General features: G+C 44.0%; 1 protein-coding gene across 1 annotated transcript in view; it reads right to left on the bottom strand.

Moving 5' to 3' along the window:
• TRIM25 (tripartite motif containing 25) overlaps nucleotides 1-23,374 on the bottom strand; it is a 366,254-nt gene that overhangs the window by 18,489 nt on the left and 324,391 nt on the right. The window contains exon 8 of the mRNA XM_069200011.1: nucleotides 3,899-3,964. Within this exon, the coding sequence (XP_069056112.1) occupies nucleotides 3,899-3,964 (66 nt within the window). The remainder of the gene's footprint in view (nucleotides 1-3,898; nucleotides 3,965-23,374) is intronic.

Raw genomic sequence — 23,374 nt, 5'->3', positions numbered from 1 at the left:
AGGGCCATAATGTAATTACTGCTGGGAGAGTAATGCTTATTTTGAGTTTTCCAATGTTGTAAAGCTGAACCTTTCAAATGAGTTTATCATAATTGCTAACATTTTGATCCTGGTAAGAAGGAGATTAAAAATAAAAAAGGGGGAACAGTTTTCACCATTGACTTACTTTGAAGCAGAGGAGATTTTAGTTGGGAGACAGCTGAAATATATAGTCCTTGGAAGCTTAAAAATGTTAGAGTCTCCTGCCTAAACCTGTTCTGTTGGCATGTGTGGTTTATACATGTGCCACTTAAAAAAATTAGACATTTTGCCACAGGCGTGTCCATAAAACATGAAGTGGTTAAATTGCCTATGAATGTCCCAGGTTTCAGTCAAGGCAAGTCAAACTTAAACAAATAGACGAGGCAAAGTTCATGCAACTCATCAGCAAATGTTTTAAGGAGGATTGTCCTGTTACCCAATGCAATCTATTTTTAAGTGCACTTTGGTGCAAGATTCTTTTGCCATCGTTCACACACTGGCCTCAATCAGTTGTCACTGCCCTATTCCCTTCTGTATTTTATCCCCCCCTCACTACATCGTTCCATCTTTGTGCATCCTCTAACGTTTGTGAATGACCATTCTTTATGCCAAGTAATGTCATTGTCACTTATAAGGCTTCAAGACGCTCATTGTTTTTTTATGCAGTTTGCTGACTGACAGCTGAAAATTTTCCATTGGTAGGTGCTCCATGGGAAGGTGGCAAGGAACACCTTTGTAAATGTGTTTATTTTGTCATGGGTAGAGATAATGTCAGCTCTGTCGAAGAGCTGAGTCTTGCAATCTTCCACAACATCTGTGTTTTCAGTGGGTCTGGTGCCTTTGTTGGGACGCCCTGGAGGTAGAGTTTAAGAAGAAGGATGAGATCTACGGCACCATGAGCCTAACTAAGCCTTTTGGGAATCCGGAGATCGAGGAAAGAAGGTCAAAATGTGAGTGGATCCCACGAAGTGAGCAGAACTTGCACAAGGTGAGTAGGAGATGATGATAAAAACAAAATGGAGAAAAATGTTTCTTAAAGGTTTTCTGGTGTGTGATCCGGATCTGTGAGCTTGTAGCAAACTTGGAATGACTAGATGAGAGTAAGAGATCATGATCAAGCTCGGGTCACCAGAACAACGCGCGTTTCAAGCATTTCTAGTTTCGAATCTAGTTCCAGATATGTCAAAGTAATTGGCCTAATGTGACCCTGCTTGAGAGTCAAAAGGGCAAATGGGCGGGTGGCAAATTTTGAATGCAAAATATACGTGCATCCACCGAAGTCGGACCTCTTCATAATCTCTGAATTACAGGATAATGAGAACAGGAAGAGGTAATAGCGAACAGGATCCCTGTGTCTCGTGGTGGGAATAATTCCAGAGGTGTACAAGAGGAAAGGGCAAAGTTTGAGTGATCCTCTCAGGATGGGCACCCTGTATACAGACGGGCCACAAATGTCGAAATAAAATGAATAATACCTTTCTGTCCTGCAATCCATTTCTGGTCACATGATCCAGGCAAATCTTTTAATTGTCACTCTCACTCCATTTCTTTCTCCCTCTCTGCAAGTTCCATATCTTCATACCTCAAAGGCTGAGTTAGTTTTTTAAAAACATATTATGTCAGCAAATCTTGCTAGCTTTGTTTCATTAGACTGCTCGTTCTCCTGTGAAAATGAGTTGTTTTTTTAACTATATAAGCAGTTCTCCTCAAAACAGCAGTAAGAAAATAAATATGAGTATAGTTTTACTGTTGTGATATACTTTGCGTTTAAGATTTTAAAATGAGGTCAGGAAAAGAAATGTAATAAACTTCACTTTTGACTGCGGCTAAATAGTTCACATATTATTTATTACACGAACAAAACTATAATACACAGTCTGGTGCCCCCTACAAAATATCCACAGCAGGATCAAAAAGACAGCTTTGTAATTGACATCCATGCTCTGTGGAACCTCCACAGCAGTGCCTATTTCCACTGAGACGGTGTCAGTTTCTTGAGCCAATGTGTCTCCGAGTTAAGGCACCTCACAACACATCAAATTATGAGAAATACAGTCATTTAAGTAGAGGGCCCACCCAATACCTGAGTTATAAATCAGCAAATGTTTAAAGGGTTTCATAACATAACATAATTTAACATAACATAACAAAATATAAGGTGATACGGAGTTAATTCCATAACGGCTCTCGGTAATAGCGCAATACAGAAAAATGCAAAATCAAAAATTCAAAGTAAAAAAATTGTCTAAGTCCCAAATGGCCAGTAAAATTGGGAGAGAAACGGTCATCATCCCTAGTAGAACAGGACATTTTCTGACTCGCCCCCAAAATCTAAGGGTTTTTATACATTATTTTCGCATACGGAATTACCAGCAATGCAGAATCTTGGTGGTATGATCGAATGATATTAGATCCATAGAAATCAGAGCATAGTCTTATAAAACGTTATACTGACTTAGCACCTAAGGGTTTTTCCACTAGATGTATAATTATTCTGCCCCGTCTACGCTAATGTGATCCGGAGATAGTGTAACAAAGTAGATACCACAGTGCTTTATATGAATGAATAGGGCACAGTGATCTAGCTGAAAGAATGTGAAGTAATAGTTTAAGTTTTGGACTGAGCTAGCGAAGTTCATCGAGAACAGCATAAACAATGACAATGGAAATCAAAAAATATTTTTCTATTCTAGCCAGTTGACAAGGAAGGAAAACACTGTATGCAAATCATAGGAAATTTGTTTCAAAAGCAACAGTACTATATTATTGTGTACATGTACATTTTAGTGTGAAATTACACTCTGCACATTGTTTTACGCACAAAACATGAATGCACAAAAAATCTTCCAGTGGGGTTTTGATATTTAAGCTGGCAATTGTTCAATAACGCTGCCTTACAGTATTCCCAGAATCATCCAGGGAATCATCTCATTCATCAGTGAAAACCATGGAGCAGTGCAGATCCCCAAAGACTGTTGCTGGATAATTCAAGAAAAAAGAATCAGCCGCCACTGTTGTGTTATATCAAAAGGAATGCACTGTTGATGCAACAAGGGCAAGCAGTACTAAAGCCTATCGAAACGTCAGTTTAATGGTGATGCACGATCCTTTGTTTTGTGCATTTTGGCATATTGTTTTTTTACATTTGCCCCTAACGCCCTGGTAAGACAAGATAATTCCTGGACTCTGATTAGTGAGACAGGCTTGAAACATCTGATGCTCCACATGTATCAGGAACAGGAAACTCGGAAAATCGATTAGGCTAGACAGAGCCTGTTTAACATTCATGTGAGACACTGGCCAAAGCCTGATCTCCTCTGTTGTAGCAGGCATTTAAAAAGAACGTCTTATATAAACGAGTCTTACAAGCAAATAGCTACTGAAACCTATAATTCGCTTGTCTAAGTCTCTAAATCTGCAGACGCATGCTGGAAACGTTGTTCTAAAGACGGGAATTGATGTATAAAGCAGAGATGCTTTGTACTACCGTCCAGTGTTCACCTATTGAAGACATTAGCACTCTTCAAAACACAAAGAAGTACATACACAACCTCTGACCAAGCATCTAGCGTTAAAATGTGGCATCTGGTGGCGGCAGAATGTAGCAATATTGCCTAACATGTCATAAATGTATTAAAGAATGCGGTGCAGTCCAATTAAATTAATGATTTCTAAAGTGTGCAAATTAATACAATAATCAACATCCAGACAAAGATGCCATTGTCTAAAGCACAATCTGCCACTACTCCAGAAACAGGAGACCAGCACACCTGCGACAATATAAAGCTAAAACATAAATGACCTATGGATGCAATCACCAGACATCACTTTAGAAATGTGAAGATTCTTCAGAAATACTTAGTTTCAAGATACTTACATTTCAGGAGCTCATCTCTATTAGCTGCAAATGAGAAGGGAGGTGGGTGACTCGGATTACCTTTTGCTTAAAAGAAAGGAAATCACCATTACTGAAAAACCTTCACAGCGTTCTACAAAATATAACACATTGAAAGCAGATAGGACAGTTCATTGGCATAATGTACCTAATGCAGAGATCTTGCTTTAATGCTGGGCTCAATACAAATTCTTAATTATTCGTTGGAATCTGCAAATGTACAAGCTACTTACCTTTGGTAACTCACTTTTTGCTGGTTACTCAATGTACCTGCAGACTCCTCACCTTTAGAATATCACCAAGCACCAGAATAGATCTAGACAATCCTTCCAGCATTACTCCTGCATGTAGGTAGAATCAGATGGCTCTACAATGACTCCATACTGCTCCAGAAGTGACCGAGAAGGATTCACATATAACTGCTACCCCGGTGAGCTGATGTCAGCTTTTTGTGCCCTTTTCTTTCCAAACCCTCACACAGGAGCATAAAAGAGTCAAAGACAGTGTCTTGGAGCATAAAACAAATTGTCTGATAGAGTATTCTCAATTCCTAAACTGTGACCTTTCTAGGTGGTAAATGGACCACTCGATGGAAAAGAGAGGTAGAAGCGCAGTGAGGAATCTGCAATTAGAGTATTCACTAGAAAGAGTGTGACCGAAATTAAGCAACTTGCTCTTCTGATGGATACTGCTAACTGCAGACTCCACACCTTTATCAATAGATAACATAGCAGTACTTCCCAAAGATGTAGGGTTCTGGTGAGTGGATTCAGGTCAAAAGACCTGCAAAACCCAAGTGGGTGAAGTGACCTTCCCATCTGACCTGACTGTAAAGGTAGTAGTGTTTCATAAACATATAAATCAACAACTGTGTTGCAGCCTGGCAGCTATCTATAACAGGTACCACTTGTGTCAAAGCCAATGTGGTGCTATTGGCTTTTGTGGAATGACCCTGCAGGCATTCAAGAGGGTGCTTCTTGGCCAGCACATAGCACATCCTGATGCAGAGGACTTTTCACCATGAAAAAGTTCTCTTAAGCTGTGCCTTACCATTCATTGCCACAAAAAAGTTGGTCATCTATGCGATGGACATCTGTGAAGTCAATGTAAAAAACGAAGTGCCTTTTTAGGGTCAAGTTGATGCAGATTCTATTCCCCTTTTAGAGGTAAGACGGAGCAAAACATGCTGGTGGAGTGATCGCTAGCCAACATGGGAGTCACAATCTTTGGCAGGAAGCCCTCCCGGGTCCTCAGTACAGATTTGTGTGTAAAGGTAGTGTATGGAGGCTTCAACAAAAGAACCTGCAGTCCACTCACACGGCACGTAGATGTAACTGAAATGAGGAAGACATTTTCACTGTTAAGAGCCTTAAGGATTAGCTGTGCATAGGCTCGAAGGCCGTGTACATGAGAAATGTCAGTACCAAATGCTGGTCCCATTTAGGCGCAACAAATGGTTTAAGGGAAAGTGTTGAGCCTTTCATAAAATGCATCACTACCGGTGAGTTAAGCAGAAACGGGTGGTTTGGCATATCAAGAAAGGCCATAAGGGCTGACAAATAACCTTTCATAGTGCCCACAGAAAGCTTTTTTTGGGCTAATGAAAGAACAAACAAAAGAGGATCAGAAGGGCTGACTTGTAAGGGGGTCGAATTTATAAGCATCACGCCAGGCAACAAATTTGTCCCAGCATACATAAATATTCTGAAAGGGCACAAGGCTGCACGAATGACATTAACTAGCTTGGTCTGCAAATCAGCACAGCACATTGAAAATGTACAATACTTAACTTTAAGTGCAGGTAATGTCTGTGGGGCTGCAGCATGGGCAAAGGGAAATATACCTTCTGCAAGTCCAAAAATGTCAGCCATATCCTGAATCCAAAGCTGACAAGATCGGAGCCAGAGTGAGAATTCTGAACTAGTTCTTCCTCAAAAAAGTGTTCAGCAGGCACAGGCACAAAATAAACATAAGGCTTCTATCCTTAAGTAACGCAAGTAGCATCCTTTCCCCTTCTCAGAGTCTATTACTTGCATGATGTCACCACTGGGAAAGAGAAGCATGACTTCCTGCATAAAGATTGCAGTGTGCTTCTCTGAAAATTGCTCTGGTGTGGGAGGAAGCGGAAAGGGAGAGATGATAGGCAGGACACAGCCCCTGGAACAATTTGCAAGGCGACCTATCAGACGTGATGGATCTCCAGCTGCTAAGAAAATGCCATATTCTCCCTCCTCTCAACCAGAGTTTGACTATGTCACCTTCAGAGGCCTGGTTGCCATTACAACAGGAGAGGAAGAATATGAGATTTGCTGTCCCTGCTGATATGTTTCGACAGTTTCTAATGGTGTAAAGTCTGGGGCCTTAAAAAAAACTGGGCTGGTTTTGCAGAACAGTTTACGAGAGCTGGCTTTTTTTGTAAGCTAGACCCCTAGTGCAGGTTCTGAATTTTCCGGATTAGTAGGTAAATTAGTTACTGAGCCAAGGTGGTCAAAGTAATGCACCCAGATTTGGTCACCACCTTGCAATGGTAAAACAATGATGAACTAAGGACAATATCATTCCAAGATGGCCATCTGCTTTGCAAACTAGTGGTGCCACAGGATGCAGCAAACTGCAGATGAAATAAGCAGCAAACGAGCAGCCCAGTAGGCTCACTGGGGAGCTTCAAGACTCCCCTTTAAAAAGTAAAAGGAACGAGGGAGACATTAGCAAGACTGAACAATCCTTACTGGAATGCCAGGTAAAAGTTAGTGTAAAGACAAAGGATAAGGAGAGACAGCAGTGCGAACTGAGCAAGAATAAACATTTTGAATATGGAGAAAGCTCTGGAAATGTACTAGCCTGGAAGGCCAAACTAGACAGGAGTAGGAATTGTAGTAAAAGAGTAGTGGGTGGGAAAACAAACCTACTTCTAGAGGATAATCAGGGTATAGATGAAGTATTTGTTAAGTTCTTTCAAGAGATATATTCCGAAGTCTCTACTGTAGATAAGGTCCAGTTAGAAGGTGGGTTGGAGAATTAGAGGCTGCCTAGCCTCTCCCAAGGGCAACAGTAAATGCTAAGTCAGGAGATAAGTGGCTCAGAAATGCTTGCTGCAAAAAAAATGAAAGGGAGGGAAAGTGGCAGGATCAGACGGAATTCCAAATTAAGTATATATTAGTCTAGCTCATAGTGTAATTCCCTCTGCTTAAGCTTATTAAACTCTATCCTGTTGGAAGATTCTCCTTTATCACCGTGTTGGTATCAGGTACCTTTCTACCTGACCTTAAAATCTGACAAGAACCCCTGTGAGTGCCAGTCAAATCACCCTATAACACTACTGAACTGTGATTTTAATATCTTCATGGGTATTTTAGCCAACAGATTGAATAAAGTAGTAAGGAGTGTGATACATCAAGGCAGGCTTCCTGCCTGGAAGGTACCTGAGGATGTTAGCACACACTTTGATGGATACTATCGACATAGCAACTGCGCAGCCCCTCCCATTAGCCATTCTCACCCAAGCGCACCCAAGGCCTTGGACTAGGTTGACTTGGAATATCTAAGGATGGTATCAGAACATTTTGGGATTGAAAGAGTACTCTGTGGAGTATTCCAGAAGATCTATAGCTCCCAGACAGTTTTGTTGTTAATAAATGGAAATCTGTCCCCAGTCTTTGAGATAAGGAGAGGGACTCGGAAGGCTGTATGATAGCCCCCTCCCCCTACTGTTTAACTTCTACACAGAACCAATAGCAGAAAGTTTAAGGCTAAATGGAGGTACTGAGCCATTCTCATGGGGAAGGTAGGTTGGTCACAAAGAATATTACCCTCTATGCAGATGATCAGAAGCTTTATACCTCAGACATCAATAGAGCCCTCCCATGTACAGAGCAAGAACTGGCCATATTTGGAAGGTTTTCACAATATAAGTTCAATGTATCTAAGTCAGAAGTTATGACCTGGAGGACTGGGATCCACATGAGGCAGTGCTCTCCCCTCTCCACTTATTATTGGACCCCGCCCCCCACATAAGCAGAATCCTCGAGTTTAAGAACACCAAGGTTGTCTGGTGTGTGATGTAGAAGCCTCTGTTGTGGAGGACTTGTATTTTTGGAGAGCACTCCTGGCCTTGGCAGTGCCAGTGTCCTCCTTTAGTTTTTCTAGAGTGGTATCCACCTGTGGCCCAAATAGATGCTCTTTATCGAAAGGCTTGTTCAGAACTGCCTGCTGGACCACAGGTTTGAAACCGGATCACAGAGGCCAAGCATTCCTTCTTAGAAGGATGCTGTTATTAATTCCCTGGGCTGCAGTGTCTGCTGCATAAAATGTGCACTGGACGGCAATCCTCTTGCTTTCCTTTTCTGTGGGAGGAAAGTCCCCAGTGGCTTCACTGTTATCCGGATTAAGGGCAGTTGTTGCCACTATGGATTTGGGTGGTACCAGTGCCCTGATGTAAAGCGGGTAAGAGGGGGTCGCCTTGTATTTCGTATCGTCTCTTGGAGTGATCACCCAAGAACATACAGGCTCTTTAAAGATGTATAAGCATACCCGGGAGCATCTGGAGGTATTGTGTATCCCCATGAGTAATGGAAAGGGTGTCAAACAAGAAATCTTGCTCAATGGGTTCTTGAAGCAGCTCTACATGGTGAAAGGCGGCTGCCCTAGCAATTACCTGCTGATAAGAGGTATTGTCTTCCGGTGGTGAGGGGCGTGTAGGGTAAAGATCAGGGTCATTTGAAGGGATGGGTTCAAAGTCGTAGGCATCCCAGGGATTGGTGTCATCAGGAGGACCTCCTAAACTTTCAGTGGAGGACTGGGGTGACCCTTGAGGAGTTGTGTCCCCTTGTATGGGTGATAGTGGACATTGAGGAGGGGAAGAGGTGGAGGAGGGAGCGAAGGCCTGCGAGGTGGGCTCGTAGTCTTGTACTTTGCCCTCTTTTTGGAAGGGACAGGAATGTCCAGGGCCTCTTGAAAGGAAAGTTTCCTTTTGGGAAGCACAGGAGGGGAAGGCGTGGAAATGATCCAACCTGTGCCTTCTTGGATCTAAAACTTAAGCTGTTTAGCATCCATTTGCTCCAACATCGACTCGACCAGAGAGAGGCTGGTGGAGGACTGGCCTGAGTCTCTGGCTTCCGATATTTTCAGCTCTGAGAGTTTTTCTGCTATAGGCTTGCGTTTCGGAAGCTTTGTCAGCGCCAATGTTGAGGATGGTTGCTGTTGGCTCGATACCGAGGTTCGGTGCAACACCAAACAATCTCTCGGTCAGAGGCTGTTGAAGTCAAAGCCAATGGTGTGGCTTTGGCCCTGGCAGCCATTTTTGGCGCCAAACCGGAATGCGGGGCAGCCTAAACAGTTTTTTTTTGGCACTGATAATGGCAGGATGGCAGTGGTGGACCGGCAACTTCTATGATGGTCTGTAAGGCCTTTTTGGAGGATTTGTGTGGCACAGCGGGTGCCACAGTACTCACGTGCTGGGCAGAAGTACGTTTTTTTCTTCCAATGTTGAACTTAACGTCCGACTCATAGCTGTCCTGAATGGAAAGGCTTCCTCCTCCTGCACTGGTTCCGCCTGAGCAAGTTCCTCTCCAAAGAGGTCCAGGGTGTCGTCTGGCGTCTTCTGAGCAATTTCCAGACAACAAGCTTGTCAATCCCAAAAGGCTTTTTTTAACCTGAAAGACTTACAGGAATCACAGTCGGACATGCAGTGATCCGGAGAGAGACAGAGGTTGCACATAAGGTGTTGGTCAGTGTCCGATACCATTTGTGGGACCGAGGACAGATTCAAAATGGAGTCTGTTCCCTCAGGGAACTATTCCCACAGGTGCCGGAGCCCCATGGAAGGTAGGCCCGAGGTGAGTGCTGGCACTCCGAGGGGTGGTCAGTCAGAGCCCGAACCGACGTAAGCGGGCAAAACACTGAGATACAACGCAAATGACAACAATACTGCAGGAACAGAAAGTAAAGACTGAGAGAACTGAACCTAACAGAGTAAAAAAACGGAGCGGAGGTACACACGTCCGAACCAGACGACAGAGAGAAAATAATCTAGCAAAGGAGTCAATGCCCATGTGCAATATAACGAAGGGGAGGATTCACTCAATCTTGTGACTCGAAACACTTCTTCCAATAAAAACAAGTTGCACCACTCCAGATCCAACACTAGATGGCATGAGTATGCAGAGGAGGTATATCTACAGCCACACATGCTACTGAACACAACGTTCTGATCCATATACATAAACTGTAGCATTCTGCAGCTTGGCTAGGGGCTGATTTGGGTTTTATTGAGCATGTGCACCCAACAATTAGAGAACTTCACTAGCAACGGATCAATGGATGTGAACAAGTCCTCACATTAATTTATACCATCATGCACAGCACTGATCTCCCCACTGGAGCCATCAGTTGAAGCCTTTGAAGCCTTATGTCGTGGGAGTGAGCTCACATCACAAGAGAAATATTTACATGAAACCTTTAAATACAGAAGGAAAACCTATGGGAAAAATGATACAAGGTGACATAATGAATAAATCAAAATCATAATGCAATCGTGTTTTGACCCCTCAACCCCCTAAAAAAAGAAATGCAAGTGGGAACCCTGCCTTGCTAAATTTAAAATATACATTAAAACCTATATCTTTTAGGGTACCCTGCTCTGTACTTTGTGGTGTGCCAATACCTGGGTATCTACTGGTTAGACTGCGTTTATGACTCATGAATGCAATAAAAAAAAGGAGACAACCTAAATTCTTGTTGAGAGAATAGATTGTGGAATGTAATGAAACTCTTGTAAAGCTACAATTGATAACATCACTTTACAGTAATATAGCTGAGGCATAGCAAATTTATGATGTACTTGAAAAAAAAAATCTCACAAGCGTTAGGAGTGACGATGATCTGATGTTAGTCATGTTGTACAAGTTTCTGCTACATGTTGCCAAATACAACACTGCTTTTAAAAAGCAACTTTTTGAAATTTGAAGAAAGATCTACTAATACATCAAGATCTTTTTAATTTGTAATGAGCAGATTTTTTCTCAATATGGTTGAAGGTTCTTGGATTACATGTTCTTCTTTCTGACAGTTGCATGGACACACCTGCTTTCTCTGAGGCAAATAGAGGTATGTATGTTTACCTTAGGAATTTGTGTGTACTATTTCCTAAAAAATTCCAACATGGTTTCAGGTATTGTTCAATACTAAAGTATCTGGTTTATCCAGACAGCATGATGAAGACAGCTGAGCTAAAACACATGCTCTCATCTTTAAGATGCTTAAAGAAGTAAATACTATAAGTAACCCTTCTGCACAATATCTGGGGGCCCAAGTGGGTTCATGGTATGTGGTGGGAGGAGGAGAACTGTACCTTCGCCTCTTCCTTTAAACAAACACTATCATATTTTTCTAAATTCAGCCCGCTATCGGTCCTCTAGTGACCGATCAAAAGCTGATTCAAGAGTTATGTCCCACAAAGACTGTAGTTAACGTCAATTTAGCACAACCTCTGAAGTAACTACCTACTCCTTTCCAGCATGCACCTCCCATTCTACCCAAAACTCCTTTCCACATAGGTCTCTATCTCAAGAACACCTCTTTCAGCAATTACTAATGCATGACAATCACAGATTTAACAGACTGCCTACTACCTCAAGGAGGAGTAAGCCTGTTCGGATAGCATCCTTCATTTCTAATCATCATGTTTGGTGTTTTAACATCCCATACCTGACTGCAGTTCAGCGCCATTTCCACAATTAATTTTTTTCGAATCTTCACCTTATTTTTCAGAGGTTGCCTACTAGCTTTCCTGTGGACCAAACTGTCCATAACTCGTCCACTGAGGCGCAGCTCGATCCCTCTCTGGTGCTTCTCAGTATATTACTGGATTTCTTCAACAGAGATCACAGAGACTCTAAGTGAGAACTGCAGAACCTCTTATGCACATGACAAAACATTTCTCCTCATCTTTTTAAGCCAGGATTCAACCAAATCAGACCCCTCAAAATGAACCATATGAGTCTCAAACATATAGTCGCCAATACAGTCTTGCAATAACAGTTGCTGGTTTGAATGTTGCTGTGGCAATCTATTATTAGGGCTCCTTACCAGCATGTGTTGGAGTTCCACACAAGGGACAAAATGCAGCCTAATGGCTATATCTGCAGATCTTAAACCTAGTTAAGTCAGGTTTGAATCCTGGCATTGCGCTTAACTCTTCATTGTGTGATTCTGGGCAAATCATAATCTCCCTGCGCCTAATGATGTGAACTTTATTGTGTGAAGTGTACTTCTGTAATCGCACTTGATATACATGATCTTGTAGACTGTATCCCAGATGCACATGTATTGAACATCACCCTGTTGCTTCCTAGCTAGGCTCACACTATATATTAATACCAATATATAAAAGGCTGCTACTGTCCAAAGTTAAATATCTTCCATTCTTTACATGGATGTTACATTCCACTACTCCAACCTATAGATGATGCAATACTCACAGATAGGATGGAAAATGCGTAAGCATTATTCATCTGCCACATCTGGAAAAAGGGATACACTTTCCACTAAGTGGGAAAAAGCTAACACCATAAAAAGTTTAAAGAAGTAGCTCGCAATATCTGATCAATATGAAATAGTGACCTTGATGTGGCAAACTTTGTGATACACTCTATCTCAATACTGCTATTTGCAGTATACCACTTATAAACATTATCCATATTCTACAGGTTTTGCAAAGGCATGTCTATTTCCATCATTTTAAGAAAACAAATATTGTGGAAAGATTCCAAAGTATTGTGGCTAACAAATATTCTTCTTTATTACAAGACAACTTAGAAATAGAAATACTTTCCCTGAACTGATCCTTTTGGTCAAAATTTGCAGAAGGTGAGTATATTTTGCAATAGGGGCATAACGTGGGCAAATGATGGCGGAGGACCCTTGTCTAGAAGGATCCTAAGAATCTTAGAAACATGCACTTGTGTTCATCAAAACAAAATGCTTGAATGCCATGTTTCTTACTGTATACATTAGAATGAAGACAACACATCGTAAAACATAGAGCAACTGTTTAATGCCCGCTCACAGAATGAACCTTAGTAAAGGCGACAGGGCAGAAGACGAAAGACGTATAGGTGCTGAAACACCAGTGTTAAGGAGATCTTCAAAGTTACATGGAGTAGGCTAAAAGAGTGCTTACAATTATGTTGTCAGCCTTCATAAAACGTCCTTCTTTTTCATCTTTTGGGTATGTTTGCATCTGGACAAGTATTTATGGAAATATATGCATCTCCCAGAAATCTCCTAGAAATGATTTTAGGGAAATAAATCCTACTGACTGTTTAAAACCTCCCTTTTAAATATGTAGATCTTGTAGTCCACAAGGTAAGGTTCAGGGTATTTAGAAGTAGGACATGTGGAAATTTAATGTGAACATGTCCTTAAAGTGAACACCACCCACAAGCTATTTTCAATGTGAAAGGCCTGGCTGTTATATGTCAAAAACCATACTTCAAATTAAATCCTAAAACTGTGCCTCAAGCACTGTAATTTTAATTGTATTTATATAGAGCTTACTATCCCTGACGAGGCATTGGAGAGCTTTTCAGCGAGTAGCGCAGAACACGTATTTTTAATAGTTTCTAAAAATCTAACTCATTAGTGAAGTCCGATTTTTATTAAACATCAAGGAAATGTAACTTTTAGAAAGTTACCTTTTTCCTGTCCATCGCTCCTGGAGACTAATATACATTCGCTCTCAAACTTCTCCCAGCCATGTATTAACACTTGAATTGGTATGAAGAAGGTGAAAAATGCCTCCCAGAAGCAAACAACAGGCTGACTTAAAATCGGCAGAGATGACGCCTCTGAACCTCCCAAAATATGTAGAGTGGGGGTTGTGAGTATCCTTTTTGTTATCATATGGCCAAATCCTGGTTGAGTATCAAAGCCTGCTTGACAGGTCCGCTGGGTATACATATAACACTTTGAGGCACACTTGATAGTTTTGGTTAGGACTCTGGCCTCAGTTCAAAGTCCCCTAAAAAATGCATAAAAAGGACATAGGGGCAGGGTATGGATACCCTAACCCCCTTGGTCTGGTGGTGGGCTTTTATTTTTCTTTTTGCCACAAATTTGCACAGGATCTGGAAATCCCACCTATTTTTCTATTTAAAAAAAAAGCCTGAGGTGGTACAGGGCTTTGGGGGTTGGGGGGGGGGGGGAGGGGTGGTTGGGGGGGGGGAGGGGTGGTTGGGGGGGAGTGGGAGGCAGGGGGAAGAGGTTTGGGGGGGATGGGTGCAGCATATATGTGAGTGAAAGGGGGAGCACGTTTCCCCCCTATCTGACACTAGAATGGCTCCAGGGACCCCATCTCATGCGCCATAAAACAAATTAAGGGGATGGGAGCACCCGGTCCCCATCCCCTAACTTAAAAAGGCCCAGTGGACCCCATTGCCTGGGGTGATGATTTAATAAAGGGGGGGCACACAGCCATCCAACTGGGAGCATGAAGAAGCCTCAGGGACTCCATCCCCCAGGGCTACAAATAACTAAATGGGGAGGGGAGCCATGCGGCCCCTTCAAGAGCCATTTTATGGCCCCGGGGATACTGTTCTCCCAGAGTCCCAGCCCACTGGCAGGGAAAGTGAACAATTCTCTAACCGGGTAGGAGAACAAAGCTGCTCCCACCTGGTGGGAAAACAAAACTTTTTCCCTAACAACTGATCTCATCCCAAGGGAGCAAAGTAAAACCTGCTCCCGCAGGATGGGAGGAATATCGTCTCTCTCTGCATCTTTGATGATTAATATCAGGGGTGCCGGGGGGATGAGGAGGAGATGGGTGCCCCCCTGCAGCGCCCAACAAGGAACCTGCTGTAGGGTGTCCAGGTGGGAACCAGGGAATGCCACTTTAAAAAAAAAAAAAAAAAAGGCTCCTGCAAGAGCAGGGAGCTGACGAGGTTGCGAGGGCCAGGGAGCTCCCTCGATGCTCCCCATAAAGAATAATGGCCTGGGGTGCCCTGGGTGGATACCAGGGCTCTACGTAACACCTGCTCAGCCCCATGGGGCCGCTTGCAGGGAGCCAGTGGGATAGATGGAGCCCTTAGGCTCCCCCTGTGCCCCTTTGTCACGTGGTCCCCCTTCACAGGTTTGCTTCGGCCCGAGGGCCCAATCGTTTGGGACCTGGATGTAAATGTAAAGATTGAACGCATCCTTCCTCCCTGGGCCCTTTTCTGCCCCAGGGGCTCCAACCTCCAGGGCCAGGCACTGAAAATGAGAGGGGGGCCGCACCAACAGGCCTAGGGGGTCAGGGTATTTTATAGAAAATGTCACTTACCAAGAAGACATCTGTTCGTGGCATTTAGTGCTGCAGATTCACATGCTTTGCATAAGTCCGCCATCTAGTGTTAGGCTCGGACTGTTACAAGTTGTTTTTCTTCGAAGAAACTTTTTGAAGTCACGAGATCAAGTGACTCCACTTCTTGGTGATAGTGCGCATGAGCATCGAGTCCTTTGTTAGATTGTTTTCATGCAGGATGGTGAAGTAAGGAGTGAAGAGTTGCATATATATATATATATATATATATATATATATATATTGATATATATATAGATATAGATATATAAATATAGATCTCAATGGCAAGTGTAGCTGCAGATACACAGGCTTTGCATTGAGTGAAAAGCAGTCCCCTCCTACAGTAAGCGGTGGCTAGCCTGTAGTAGTTGGAGTAGCTTGAAATAGTGTTTTAAGCACTGCTTGACCAACATTTGCTTGTTGGCGGAATAACACATCCACCCAGTAGTGTGTAGTAGATATGTGTGGTGTGGACCATGTGGCTGCTTTGCATATGTCTGCGACTGGTATATTTCCTAAGAATGCATTGAAGTGCCTTTCTTTCTAGTAGAATGTGCGTAGGAGTTACTAATAGCTGTCTTTCAGCTTTAAGAGAGCAAGCTTGAAAACGCTTTACTATCCATCTAGCTAATTCTTGTTTTGAAATCAAATTACCTTTATGAGGCTGCTGAAAAGCCACAAAAAGTTGTTTAGATTTTCTGAAATCTTTTGTTCTATCTATATAATACATGAGAGCTCTTTTGACATCCAGAGTGTGAAGAGCTCTTTCAGCAACTGAATCTGGCTGTGGAAAGAAGACTGGCAATTCTACTCACTGATTAATGTGAAATGGTGAAACCACTTTGGGTAAGAATTTTGGGCTTGTCCTAAGTACTATTTTATTTTTGTGAATTTGGAAGAAAGGTTCTTCTAAAGTGCATGCTTGAATTTGACCAACTCTCCTTAGGGAAGCAATTGCTACTAGGAAAGCAACCTTCCATGAGAGAAATTGAAGAGCGCAAGTATGCATGGGTTAAAATGGTGGACCCTTAAGCCTTGTGAGCACAATGTTAAAATTCCAGGCAGCAGCTGGTAGAACTGTAGGTGGAATAACTCTTTTAAGGCCTTCCATAAAAGCTTTTATGATAGGAATTCTAAACAGAGAAGTATGCTGTCTGTTTTGGAGGAAAGCTGATATTTCTGTAAAATGAATTTTAATAGAAGAGTATGCAACATTTGCTTTTTTTTATAGGTGAAGCAAATAACAGAGAATGTCCTGTTCTGATGCTTTAAGTGGATCAATGCTTTTGGATTGACAATAATATACAAAACGTTTCCATTTAGCTGCATAGCACTGTCTGGTTGTAGGTTTGCGTGCTACCTTTAGAATGTCATACATTCTGATAGAAGCTGTAGATTTCCAAACTCTATGACCTCAGGAGCCAAATCGCCAGGTTGAGCATACTAGGTTTGGGATGCCTGATTTGACCTTTGTTTTGAGTCAATAGATCTGGTCTGTTTGGGAGCTTGTGATGTGGTACTACAGATAGATCCAATAGTGTTGTGTACCAGTGTTGACGTGCCCACATCATAGTGAGGGAGGTGTGACGGATCCTGTTGACCAGAAATGGAATTCGTGGGAGAGGGGGGAAAGGCGCAACCAAATATCCCTGACCCATTGATCAACAAAGTATTGCACTTGGATTGAGGGTGTGGGTACCTGGATGCAAAGTTTGGGCATTTTGCGTTCCCCCTTGTTGCGAAGAGGTCTATGTCTGGTGTTCCCCACATGCGAAAGTACTGTTGAATCACTTGTGAGTGAATCTCCCATTCGTGTGTTTGTTGCTGTGTCCTGCTTAAGAGGTCGCCTAGCTGATTGTATATCCCTGGGATATACTCTGCTAGTTGCTGAATGTGATTGTGAATTGTCAATTTCCAAATAGTTTGTGCTAGAAGGGACCATTGAGATGAGTGTCCCCCCACCCCCACCCTGTTTTTGAAGATTATTCATTGTTGTAATGTTGTCTGTCCTTATCAACACTGTTTTGTGTATGATCTGTGGCTGGAACGCTTTGAGTGCTTGGAACACTGCTAGGAATTCCAAGTGATTTATGTGTTAAGTTTGTTCAATTGAGTTCCATTCTTCCTGTATAGTAAGATTGTTGAGATGGGTTCCACAACCTGCCATTGATGCATTGGTGGTGATTATGGTCTGTGGTACAGGGTCCTGAAATAAGTTGGTGTGATTCTACCATTGCAGAGAGTTGTAACTTTGGCGGTCCAACAACACTAGATCGTGAAGTTGACCCTGTGCATGAGACCACTGTTGCGAGAGACACTGTTGTAGAGGTTTCGTGTGGACGTGCATTGGGTACTATTGCTATGCATGATGCCATCATTCCCAACAGTTTGATGGTAAACCTTACTGTGTAAGTTTGATTATATTGTAGTTGAGCTATGAGATTGTGCAAAGCATGAATTCTCTGTGGGTTTGGGTACGCTAATGTTGATTGAGTGTTCAGAATAGCACCCAGATATGGTTGTATTTGCCCTGATTGCAGATGAAATGTTTGGTAATTGATTGTTGTAGGAAGTTGGCTCTGTATGTACTATTTCAAAGTAAGAAACAATGTGCACAGTCAAAGGGTTCCCCTTAAAGGCAAGATAGTGGCACAAAGAGATAATTCTAATGCTCTATTTTGTAGTAGTGTGGCCGAGCATTAGGCTTATCAGAGGGTAGTGTTAAGCATTTGTTGTACACACACAGGCAATAAATGAGGAACACACACTCAAAGACTTACTCCAGGCCAATAGGTTTTTATATAGAAAAATATATTTTCTTAGTTTATTTTAAGAACCACAGGTTCAAGATTTACAAGTAATACTTCAAATGAAAGATATTTCACTCAGGTATTCTAGGGACTTTGAATAATCACAATAGCATGTACAGTTTTGACAAAAATGGCAATAAGCTATTTTAAAAGTGGACACATTGCAAAAATCAACAGTTACTGGGGGAGGTAAGTAATTGTTAAGTTCACAGGTAAGTAAAACACTTACAGGATTCACAGTTGGGTCCAAGGGAGCCCACCGTTGGGGGTTCAAGGCAACCCCAATGTTACCACACCAGCAGCTCAGGGTGCAGAGCACAAAGAGGTGCCCAAAACACATAGGCTTCAATGGAAACAGGGCTGCCCCGGTTCCAGTCTGCCAGAAGGTAAGTACCGCGTCCTCGGAGGGCAGACCAGGGGGGTTTTGTAGGGCACCGGGGGGGACACAAGCAGGCACAGAAAGTAAACCCTCAGCGGCACAGGGGCGGCCGGGTGCAGAGTGCAAACAGGCGTTGGGTTTTGTGTAGAAAGCAACGGGGAGACCCGGGGTTCTCTTCAACAATGCAGGCAGGCACAGGGGGGGCTCCTCGGGGTAGCCACCACCTGGGCTAGGCAGAGGGTCACTCCTGCACTGGAGTTCGGTTCCTTCCGGTCCTGGGGGTTGCGGGTGCAGTGTTGGTTCCAGGCGTTGGGTCCCTTGTTACAGGCAGTCGCGGTCAGAGGGAGCTTCTGGATTTACTCTGCAGGTGTCGCTGTGGAGGCTCAGGGGGGTCAATTCTGGCTACTCACGGGCTTGCAGTCGCCGGGGAGTACTCCCTGGCGTGTTTGTTTTCCGCAGGTCGAGCCGGGGGCGTCGGGTGCAGAGTGGAAAGTCTCACGCTTCCGGCGGGAAACGCGGGGTCTTTAAAGTTGCTTCTTTGTTGCAGAAAGTTGCAGTTTGTTGAACAGGGCCACTGTTCTCGGGAGCTTCTTGGTCCTCTTGATGCAGGGCAGTCCTCTGAGGCTTCAGAGGTCGCTGGTCCCTGTTGGATGCGTCGCTGTTGCAGTTTTCGTCGAAGTAAGGAGACAGGCCGGTGGGGCTGGGGCCAAATCAGTTGTCGTCTCCGTCTTCACTGCAGGGCTTCAGATTAGCAGTCCTTCTTCTTCTTTAGGTTGTAGGAATCTAGTTTCCTAGGTTCTGGGGAGCCCCTAAATACTGAATTTAGGTGTATGTTTAGGTCTAGGTGGGCAGTAGCCAATGGCTACTGTCCTTGAGGGTGGCTATACCCTCTTTGTGCCTCCTCCCTGTGGGGAGAGGGGCACATCCCTAATCCTATTGGGGTGAATCCTCCAAAACCAAAATGGAGGATTTCTAAAGGCAGGGGTCACCTCAGCTCAGGACACCTTAGGGGCTGTCCTGAATGGTGGGTGTCTCCTCCTTGTTTTTCTCATTATCTCCCCTGGACTTGCCGCCAAAAGTGGGGGCTGTGAACAGGGGGCGGGCATCTCCACTAGCTGGAGTGCCCTGGGGCATTGTAACACAAAGCCTGAGCCTTTAAGGCTCACTGCTAGGTGTTACAGTTCCTGCAGGGGGGGAGGTGTTAAGCACCTCCACTCAGTGCAAGCTTTGTTTCCGGCCTCAGAGGGCACAAAGGCCCTCACCCCAGGGGGTCAGAAACTCGTCTCTCAGCAGCAGGCTGGAACAGACCAGTCAGTCCTGCACTGAAGGATGGGGTAAAATACAGGGGGTATCTCTAAGATGCCCTCTGTGTGCATTTATTAATAAAACCAACACTGGCATCAGTGTGGGTTTATTATTCTGAGAAGTTTGATACCAAGCTTCCCAGTATTCAGTGTAGCCATTATGGAGCTGTGGAGTTCGTTTTTGACAAACTCCCAGACCATATACTTAATATGGCCACACTGTACTCACAATGTCTAAGAATGGACTTAGACACTGTAGGGGCATATTGCTCATGCAGCTATGCCCTCACCTGTGGTATAGTGCACCCTGCCGTAGGGCTGTAAGGCCTGCTAGAGGGGTGACTTACCTATGCCACAGGCAGTATTTTGTGTGCATGGCACCCTGAGGGGGATGCCATGTCGACTGCCTTTTTCTCCCCACCAACACACACAATCTGCAATGGCAGTGTGCATGTGTTAGGTGATGGGTCCTTAAGGGTGGCACAACACATGCTGCAGCCCTTAGAGACCTTCCCTGCTCACAGGGCCCTTGGTATCACTGGTACCTTTTACAAGGGACTTATCTGTGTGCCAGGGGTGTGCCAATTGTGGAAACAATGGTACATTTTAGCTGAAAGAACACTGGTGCTGGGGCCTAGTTAGCAGGGTCCCAGCACACTTCTCAGTCAAGTTAGCATCAGTATCAGGCAAAAAGTGGGGGGTAACTGCAACAGGGAGCCATTTCCTTACAATTGTGAACCCTAGATTGTGTAGGGTATCGATTGTGTATTGTGTGTGCTGTTGACCGGTTTAAATGGTGCTGGCTTTTATGAGCCAGTCGTCCTGATAGGGAAAGGCATGTATATGTTGCTTTCTAAGGTATGCTGCAACCACTGCTAGGCATTTGGTGAATACCCTTGATATTGTTGTTACCCCAAAGGGTAGCACTTTGAACCGGTAGTGCTTGCCTGCTATCACAAATCTAAGGTATTTGCATGTGGTGGATGTATGGGAATGTGGAAACAAGGATTTTTTAGATCAAATGCCATCATCTAGTCTTGTTTTTGTAGCAGGGGAATGATGTCCTGAAGAGTGACCATGTGGAACTGCTCTGACAGGATGTACTGATTGAAGGGTCTGAGTTTCAGGATTAGTCTGAGAGTACCATCCTTTTGTGGTATGAGGAAGTATAAAGAAAATACTCCTGCCCCTTGCTGAGGTATAGGTATCATCTCTATTGCACCGCTGAGTAGAAGTGATTGTACTTCTTGTTTTAACAAATCGAGGTGTTGTAGAGAAAGCCTGTGCGAGCGAGGGGGAATGTGTGGTGGAGTAGAGATGAGTTCTAGCCAATAACCATTTTGGATAATTGACAGCACCCATTGATCTGATGTAATGTTGTGCCATTGTTGTTAGAAATGTTCCAGTCTTCCTCCTACAGGACATGTATACTGTGGGGATGTGCAGAAAGTCACTGTTTAGTTGAGGTGGAGGCACCTATTGTGGTGGTGGATTTACCTCTACCTCTAAAGTTGTTTCCCTTGTAGGAACCTCTGAAAGACTCTCTGGTGTCATACTGTTGTCCCTGTTTCTGTTGGGATGTAGAGGGCAAAGTTGGTGTTTAAAACCCCCTCTGAACTGGGGCTTACGAAAAGTACCCCGAGCAGGTATAGTATAAAGGGCACCCATAGCCTTAGCTGTCTCAGAGTCTTTTTTCAATTTTTCTATGGTGGTATTAACCTCTGGGCCAAATAAGTGCTGCTTGTCGAAAAAGGCATATTGAGTACTGCCTGTTGTATCTCAGGTTTGAACCCTAAAGTTTGCAACCATGCATTGTTTCTGATGATCACTGTAGTGTTAATACCCCTTACTGTGGTGTCTGCTGCATCTAGGGTGGATCTAATTTGGTTGTTAGAGATAGTATGACACTATCTGTTCTGCTCTTTTTTGGTGTTCTGGTGGAAGGTATTGTAAGAAATCCTCTATATCGTCCCAATGAGCTGTATCATATCTGGCCAAAAGAGCTTGAGAGTTGGCAATTCTCCAGTTATTAGCAGCTTGAGTTGCACCTCTCTTCCCTGCTGCATCAAACTTGCGGCTTTCTTTATCTGGGGGAGGAGCATCCCTGGTGGACTGGGCATTTACTATTTTCTTTGCTGTAGGAAGTTGGCTCTGTATGTACTATTTCAAAGTAAGAAATAGCATGCACAGAGTCCAAGGGTTCCCCTTAGAGGTAAGATAGTGGCAAAAAGAAATAATTCTAATGCTCTATTTTGTGGTAGTGTGGTCGAGCAGTAAGCTTATCAGAGGGTAGCGTTAAGCATTTGTTGTACATACACACAGGCAATAAATGAGGAACACACACTCAAAGACAATTCCAGGCCAATAGGTTTTTGTATAGAAAAATATATTTTCTTAGTTTGTTTTAAGAACCACAGGTTCAAGATTTACAATCAATACTTTAAGTGAAAGGTATTTCACTCAGGTATCTTAGGAACTTTGATTCAATAAAATAGCATGTACAGTTTTGGCAAAAATGGCAATAAGCTATTTTAAAATTGGACACAGTGAAAAATTCAACAGTTTCTGGGGGAAGTAAGTATTGGTTAGTTTTGCAGGTAAGTAAAGCACCTACAGGGTTCAAAGTTGGGTCCAAGGTAGTCCACCATTGGGGGTTCAGGGCAACCCCAAAGTTACCACACCAGCAGCTCAGGGCCGGTCAGGTGCAGAGGTCAAAGTGGTGCCCAAAACGCATAGGCTTCAATGGAGAAGGGGGTGCCCCGGTTCCAGTCTGCCAGCAGGTAAGTACCCGCGACTTCGGAGGGCAGACCAGGGAGGTTTTGTAGGGCACCGGGGGGGACACAAGTCAGCACAAAAAGTACACCCTTAGCGGCACAGGGGCGGCTGAGTGCAGTGTGCAAACAGGCGTCGGGTTTGCAATAGGTTTCAATAGGAGACCCAGGTGTCTCTTCAGCGAAGGAAGAAGGTAGGCACGGGGGGAGGCTCCTCGGGGTAGCCACCACCTGGGCAAGGGAGAGGGCCACCTGGGGGTCGCTTCTGCACTGGAGATCGGATCCTTCAGGTCCTGGGGGCTGTGGGTGCAGTGTCTTTACCAGGCGTCGGGTTCTTTGAAGCAGGCAGTCGCGGTCAAGGGGAGCCTCTGGATTCCCTCTGCAGGCGTCGCTGTGGGGGCCCAGGGGGGTCAACTCTGGCTACTCACGGGCTCGCAGTCGCCGGGGAGTCCTCCCTGTAGTGTTGTTTCTCCGCAGGTCAAGTCGGGGGCATCAGGTGCAGAGTGGAAAGTCCCACGCTTCCAGCGGGAAACGTGCAGTCCTTTAAAAGTTGTTTCTTTGTTGCAAGTTTCAGTCTTTGTGGAACAGGGCCGCTGTCCTCGGGAGTTCTTGGTCCTTTTAGATGCAGGGTAGTCCTCAGAGGCTTCAGAGGTCGCTGGACCCCAGGGGGCACGTCACTGTTGCAGTTTTTCTTGAAGTGAGGAGACAGGCCGGTAGGGCTGGGGCCAAAGCAGTTGGTGTCTCCGTCTTCTCTGCAGGGCTTCAGGTCAGCAGCCCTTCTTCGTCTTCAGGTTGCAGGAATCTCTCTTCCTAGGTTCTGGGGGCCCCTAAATACTCAATTTAGGGGTGTGTTTAGGTC

The sequence above is a fragment of the Pleurodeles waltl genome, chromosome 7 (genome assembly GCF_031143425.1).
Source record: "Pleurodeles waltl isolate 20211129_DDA chromosome 7, aPleWal1.hap1.20221129, whole genome shotgun sequence".
In the NCBI taxonomy this organism is placed as follows: Eukaryota; Metazoa; Chordata; class Amphibia; order Caudata; family Salamandridae; genus Pleurodeles; species Pleurodeles waltl.
Note: the sequence above shows the minus strand (reverse complement) of the source record. Positions and strands in the feature narration are given on the sequence as shown.